Source organism: Montipora capricornis, chromosome 3, assembly GCF_036669925.1.
Source record: "Montipora capricornis isolate CH-2021 chromosome 3, ASM3666992v2, whole genome shotgun sequence".
Classification (NCBI taxonomy): Eukaryota; Metazoa; Cnidaria; class Anthozoa; order Scleractinia; family Acroporidae; genus Montipora; species Montipora capricornis.
In genome coordinates this window covers 75,557,350-75,564,849 of record NC_090885.1, presented here as the reverse complement: position 1 = coordinate 75,564,849, position 7,500 = coordinate 75,557,350, and the positions used below count along the sequence as shown (strand labels likewise).

At 37.3% G+C, this 7,500-nt stretch overlaps 1 protein-coding gene across 2 annotated transcripts in view; it reads left to right on the top strand.

The window, feature by feature from the left end:
- LOC138044150 (SH3 domain-binding protein 2-like) overlaps window positions 1-7,500 on the top strand; it is a 21,748-nt gene that overhangs the window by 1,579 nt on the left and 12,669 nt on the right. For both annotated transcript variants that reach the window (XM_068890825.1, XM_068890824.1), the window contains exons 2-5: window positions 3,479-3,753; window positions 4,513-4,612; window positions 5,261-5,375; window positions 6,704-6,765. In XM_068890825.1, coding sequence (XP_068746926.1) covers window positions 3,540-3,753; window positions 4,513-4,612; window positions 5,261-5,375; window positions 6,704-6,765 — 491 coding nt within the window. In that variant the 5' untranslated portion in view covers window positions 3,479-3,539. The remainder of the gene's footprint in view (window positions 1-3,478; window positions 3,754-4,512; window positions 4,613-5,260; window positions 5,376-6,703; window positions 6,766-7,500) is intronic.

Below are 7,500 nucleotides of genomic sequence, written 5' to 3'. Positions count from 1 at the left end.
TCTTGTTATCATCATGTTACTGTTAATTCACCTTTGTCTGTTTGTGTTTTGCTTACTAATCGACATGTATTTATTTCATTCTCTCAGAAGTCTTTGATTGGTCTAATGCTGCATGAGAGTTGTGTATGTAATTAGTTTCCGTAATGGTTTGTAAAATCAAGATGGTGGTAAGGGGTGGGAGAGGGGGAGCAGGGTCTTCAACACCTTTCACGTAAAATAAAATGGCTGTTTCACGTTTCACAGACAAGGAAATGGCCATTTCATGTTTCACGAAAAAAAAAGAACTTTTTGCACAAACAAATTTTCTTATGTTGTTAACACCTACAGCCGTCTGCCATAAAGAAACTCGTACATACATACATACGTAGCTTTATTTCTGTGTCTGGTTGTTCTTGTGCAAAAAGCACTAATTGGGGACACTTGATTAACTAAAATGTTAAAATGTTGATAAAAGTGAATATTAATAAATATTAATTAAATGCTAATTTTAATATTAAGTGAAATATTAATTAACTTATAATTTACTATTTACAATCAAAACTATTTTACACTATTTTATATAATTATGTACGCTAAGTTGTGCAGATATAACAATTTGTTCTACATCTATCTACTCCAGCTGATAAATCTTCCACTCCGATTTCTCTCACAGACTTGATTGTCCTTTCCTTTTCATTAACTTTCCCCAGAGCGATGTTCCTAAATAGCAGAACTCATCAGAACTGTTACATTGGGAAGAGTCGCGGGACCTTCTGAAATGATTTCAAAGCTAGTTTTCGCCATGTTGATTGACCAACAAAGCTGTCAAGGCTAGCGAGGCTATGTGTCGAAGGCTCACGTTTCCGTGAATTATGCAATCCAGATGTAGTTGATATACCTTGCTCTGCCGAGTTATATCTACAGTCTACTTGTATAATTTTTCAGGCTCTAGTGCTCCCACAGAATTAAAAAAAAAACCAAGACATGAAGGATAATCACATGTCACGGTGAATTAAACACTCGATTCTCATTTCACTGATAATTATTCTCAAAAATCATGGCTTACGATACAATTTAATTGACAAAATTACATTTCAAGAGGGAAAAAAAGACCATTTCACATTTCATGAAAAATAAAAAAGGTAATTCACAGTTCATGAAAAGACCCTTTACTACCCTCAATCAATGAATAGTAACTGTGCTACGGGCTGCGAAACTTAAAATGTCAACCTAGTATGATGATTGTGTTGCAATAAATCCTGTACTGCACAGGAATGAAATTTGTACCAGTGTTTTATTTTACTCAGAAAATTAGTTATTTTAACAATCTCTATATGGGGAGATTGGTTTTTAGTGAGAGGCAATGTAGTTGCCACACCAGTGTACCCAGGTTTTCATGTCTGGACTAAAGTGTACTGTGAGTTAAATTTGTTAGTTCTCTTCTCTGTTTCAAGAGATTGTTTCTCAAGTAATTTGATTTTCCTCACTCATCAAAACCAACATCTGATTTGATTTTCTGTACTTTTAGTTTCGAGTTAGAAGTGTAACATCATACTAATAGAAAGAAAGAAACGAAACTTTATTCATTGTAACACAATGAAAGGGAGAGATACCAGAGGTAACATGCCTTTCTAGGGTATCTGCCCGGATCTTAATTCTTAACTGAGAATCAATTTTGATGAGGGAGGAAAACCAGAGTACATGTACCTGGAGAAAAACCCTGGTCAGATTGAGCTCGACTGAAACTTGGCCCACATACGACCTCGAGACCAGGGTTGAACCCAGGTTGCAGAGGTGAGTGGCACAGTTGATAACCCCAGGTGCACCCTGACTCCCTATAGTAGACAAAAATTTGGTTTATCAACGGAGTTGATAATGTAAATTGACCACTGTACAGAGATTCTAAAAGCTGACGTTTTGAGCGTTAGCCCTTCGTCAGAGCGAATCGAGGGATTATGGGTTACGTGTAGTTTTTATAGTAGAGTAGGAGCTACGTAGAGGATATGTTGAACACCAGGATATGTTTTGTAGGATATGTTGAACACCAATTTTTTAATCAGTACAACGGCGCCAAACCTGAACTCTACGGCCGCTACATCGACGACTGCATCGGCACTATTTCATCCAGCAGTCTGAGAAGAACTTGATCAATTTATAACCTCCGTCAACTCTTTTCATCCGGCTCTTAAATATACCTGGGAAATTTCGGAAACTTCATTGGCTTTCCTAGATATCAAAGTTTCTATTAGAGGCAATGTGCTATGTACTAGTGTGCACTACAAACCTACTGATTCACACAGTTATTTGTTGTATTCATCGTCACATCCATCACATGTCAAAAACTCCATTCCTTATTCTCAATTTCTTAGACTTCGACGTCTATGTAGTGATGACTCCGATTTTTCCAGCAAATCAGAGGAGATGTGCCAGTTCTTCGAAAAACGTGGCTATCCTGTCTCTGTGGTCAAAGCGGGCCATCATCGCGCCCAACAATTTGATCGACAGTCGTCACTACAAACGTCACAGAAAGATAAGAATGACAGAATTCCATTCACCCTCACTTTCCATCCTCATAATCACGCAGTCAAAAGCATCATTCTCAGTAATTTTAAATTACTCCAAAATGATCCAGAGACTGGTAGAATCTTTTCGCAACCTCCACTTATTTCATTCAAACGCGACAAAAACATAGGCAACTTTTTAGTTAGAAGCGCGCTCAAAACCAACGAGCAACCCGGCACTTTCAAATGCGCGCGCTCACGATGCAAAACTTGTCTTTTCATTGTTAACACTAGCAAGATATCGGGACCTAAGCGATCTGTTAAGATCACCGATCGTTTCACATGTACCTCCGCAAATGTCATTTATTGCATAACCTGTACGTTATGCAATAAATTGTACATTGGTGAGACAGGTAGACGACTAGGTGACCGATTCCGCGAACACCTTCGCGATGTTGAGAAGAATGACAAGGATGCATCTAAGCCAGTCGCTCACCATTTTAATCTGCCTAACCACTCCAAAAAACACATGGCTATCTGCGGCCTTTCCCTACATCTAGGTACGACGGAAAGCCGCAAGAATCTGGAACAAAAATTCATCTTTCAAATCGGCACCCTTATTCCTCACGGTATTAACGAACGCTTTTCAGTTAACTAATATATTCCTATTTTTCACGTTGCCATGTTACCACCAATAGCGTAGCTCCTACTCTACTATAAAAACTACACGTAACCCATAATCCCTCGATTCGCTCTGACGAAGGGCTAACGCTCGAAACATCAGCTTTTAGAATCTCTGTAGGGTGGTCAATTTACATTATCAACTCCGTTGATAAACCAAATTTTTGTATACTACTTCCCCACCGACGCAGCACCACAGTTTCTTTAGAAACTACCCCTTCATTCCCTATAGTGGACCCTGCCAGTGCACCCTGACTCATCCCTACAGTGATAAAATGTAAATTTATTAAAATTCATGATCTTCCTTTTGCCAACAGATGTTATTATAATTATATGCCTTGAAGTCACAGTTTTTAACATGAGGCCCTTAATAGCACCATGAGCAACAACACTTTTCCTTGTCGTCCATCTTCGTTACCACCACCAAGCAATGTTGATGTTGATGAAAATCACAAGAGGAGAGCAGCCTCAGATCCACAGCATCTCTCAGTTCCAGAACCTTTCCAGTCAATTCCTGCCCAAGAATTGCTCAAGGACAATTATTGTGGTAAATGTGGTTGGATCAGAAAAGAAGGCGGAAGTATTAAGACATGTGAGCTTAATAACTAAATTTTGTGTTAATGTTATTAGCCCAGTTGATTAATTAATATCATGTGTATATACATGGTATCATGAAGCACATTTAAGTTTGCAAAAACAGTTCAGTAAAAGGATAAATCTTAAGTAACATAGCAAAGTAAGAAAAGAATTGATTGTACCTGTGTGAGTCATCAATTTTTCACGCATAAAACGACTTGGGGAGGGGGGGTCTTTACAAACACCCTCTGGAATGGAATTCCGAGTGGATGGGGGTTAAAATGAAAAAACCTTCTGTGGAGGGGGGGGGGGGGGGAGTATGGATGCTTTCTGGAACCTTAGCACCTTTGCACTTCATTTAAATCAACTGTTCCAATGCTGCATAACTTGAAATTGCATAACTTGCGCTGGAACTGAGCATTGTGACACCTTGTTACTGGAGTCTTTGTTAACTTTGTTTGCTTGCAGATTATTATTATTATTCCTCTTTGCCTCGTTCTTAAACTAAAATAGAAAAATAATAATTATTAAACCTTGAACGAGGCAACAAAGGCTAATTTGCAAACAAACAAAAGAATACTAAAATGGTGGCCATTTTGGAATACATGTACATGTAAGGTATAAAGAACTGAAGGTGTGCAAGATCAGTGCCAGTTAAACTGCTTTGTGAATCCTACAGGATGTATTCAATAATGGTGTGGCTGTCATTGGTGCCATAAAACCGTAAATGCATTGATTTATGAATACATGTAATTGAGCAATGACTTTTTGGTAGGGCGTGATAGATATGTCATCTTGCACAAGGGCTGTTTGTATTATTATTATAAGCCAGAAGCTACAACAACAGCAGGGAAATTTTCACTGAGTGGATACAGGTATCACTAATTTGATTACTATTTAGTGTCTTTTTGTCTTGAGTGTATTAGTAAGTGCCTTATAAAGTTCACCTCAATGAACTTTTTCAATTAAATAATTTGCTATTCTCCATACTCATTTGATACTGGATTTAAATGTCATAAACTTGACTTTGGCCCTATCCTTTCAAAGAACTACAGTGTATCCTAAAATGCAAAGTAGTTTGCGATGTCAGCCTGGCATAATAAACCCATTCTTCTTTCCTACCCTGGTTCAGTCCAGCTGGTTTTTCCTCATTGTGGGATAATAATTTACAGTCATATACATTGCAACTATGAAGAAAGTTTTGCAAACAAAAATATGTGGACAAGTGCAGAGACCTGAAATCATATCAAAAAACGTTTTTACTTTATCTACATGTAACAAGTAAAACCATTTCAAAAACTGTTTTGAATATAACTGTTACTCAAAAGAAGTTATAACTTCATTTCAGAAAACACATTGCCCAAGGGGATCTGGTTGATCCTGTACAATATTGCACGGCCTTGTGGAAGCCAGTTTTATGTTCTGTAATATATCATTTGATTTTTAAATGTAGAACTGTAGTCACCGTGGTACCTGTATAACAATTTTTTTTTGTAGTTCAAACATATCGTGGCCACTTTTAGGTTGTCCCCCGCACCAGAGAAGAGTGCAAAATTCACTTGGACATTTAAACTAGCTCATATACAGCCAGAAAAGAGGACATACTATTTTGCAGCTTATTCTGAAAGGGAAATGAATGTAAGTGCATTTATTTCTGGGAACATTAATTTGTCAGTCAGTTACAATGTCAACTTACCGTACATGTATGAAATGGTCAGTATTTCTTTATTCATGTTCTAACTGACATCTGTTAGTCACAATTAAGTCACCATGGATCTGCACCTCTGGGTTCAGGTAACAGCTGAAGCCGCGTCTGGTGTGGCTGTGTCTGAAGACTGATGCGGGGAGGACAGTCTCTTGCACAGCGTCTGTACTTGTAGTTGATTTGTCAACAGTAGTATATAATGCACCATTTCCTTTTTTTGTCTGAGGCAATGTGGAGTTTCTTCTCTCCCATCGTGATTTTCTTGTTCAGGATTTGTCTCCAGTGTGAGGAACCTTGTGCAAGGTTTTCCCATTGCTCAAAGTCCAAGTCTTAGTTGCTTTCCTGATTCCTGTTAACACTTATTAATTAAAGAATGATTGTAAACTGGCATTATCAAATTGATACTACATGTATGTATAAATTTGCACAGAAGCTCATGAGTCCTTGAAGCATTTAACCCTGGTTCAGAGCTTGGGTTTTTTGATTTGAAAAATGTCCCTATTTGGATGTACATTTGTAACGTAGATCGCTCATTTTCCCGCGTGTGCAGCTTCGATCTTATTTTTGTCCATATGTGGGCATAAAAAAATAAAATTCTCAGTGTTGGTCCAGGGAAAAGAGTTGCAAGTTACAGGCATCAAGGTCAAGTGCTTCTGATTCATATCAATTGAGGTATAAATATTCTTTGCTGTTCTGTGAAGACATTATATTAATCCATTAAATAATTATTGCAGGTGTGAATAATTAACTTAGCAGGGGCACCCAACGAGAATATAGTAATTCAAAACCACTTAAACATACAGTTGTTAAACGTATTTTGGTATTTAAACGGTAGATATATGCATAATTTTATCCCCTTAAATTTTTTCGTCTGTTCGGATTGCCTAGCAGAAAGTCTAGTGATCTGTAAATTATAGGAATCAAGACATACGTTTTTGAAAATTTCAGGCAGAAAAAAGGCTCCCAAACATTCTAGGTGACCTTTCTAGAGTAAAAATCTTTTAAAAATGGGCAATTATACCATTTTTTAGATGTTCGAAAATCCTAAGACAGGCAGGCAAGCAAGAAATTTTACAACAAACGTTCCGAAAATTCTAGATCTCAAATCGTCTTCCGAACAGATGTTTTCCGAAAATTGATGTTGGGTGCCCCTGACGTAGGTCTAGAAAGGTGACTTAATTGATAACATACAGTCATGTATACAGCTGCACATATACAACTGTACACAGATGATTTTTGACGTTTTGACTTTTTTTGCTAGGAATGGATGGAAAATATAACAAAGGAAATGGAAGAATATTGCGGTGTTGAAAAACAAAGCATGTGAGTCATTTAATTATTATGATACAGATGTGATAATAGTGTAGTCTTTCCTGCAGTCTTTTTTCTTATTGGTTGCATTTATTGCCATCCATTTATTAGAATTCTGAAATTACATGTACTGCATGTGAGGCCTAGGATTTCAGAATAATGATTATTATCATCTCCTTTACTTAACTGAAAATAATTATCACTATCTCCGCCCTGTCTGATGAGTCATGTAATAAAAATTGGTATTCTCCATCATGTTGTACTGTTACCAAAGTACGTGATTGGTACTGGTAGAAGATAATATCTTCTCCCAGGACCAATCATGTACTTTATTTTCTTTACCTGTGACCTTTGCACAAATCAATTTTTTTTTTCACAATCAACAAGTCATGATCATTATTTTCTTGACAATAATGATGACTTAAGTCGTGTAGTATAAGTAAAGATATCACTGTTGAGATTGATGGAGCAGAGATTGAGATTGATGTAATCTCCAGGAGAGCATGCCCCCTGACCTCCCTTGGAATTGTTTGGCGCCTCCGGCTCAAGAAACACAAGACACTTGCGCCAAAGGCGCAATCTCCAGCAAACGTCTCAATCTTGGGAAACCTCAAGACTCAAGAGCTCTGTTGATTAGCCCTGAGGCATCTACTTCAAAAGTTATTGAAACCCCTGTGGTGATTTAACCTGTGAAATATCTAAATGAATGAATTTTCTTTCACGATTTACTAAATATATTAACAATAA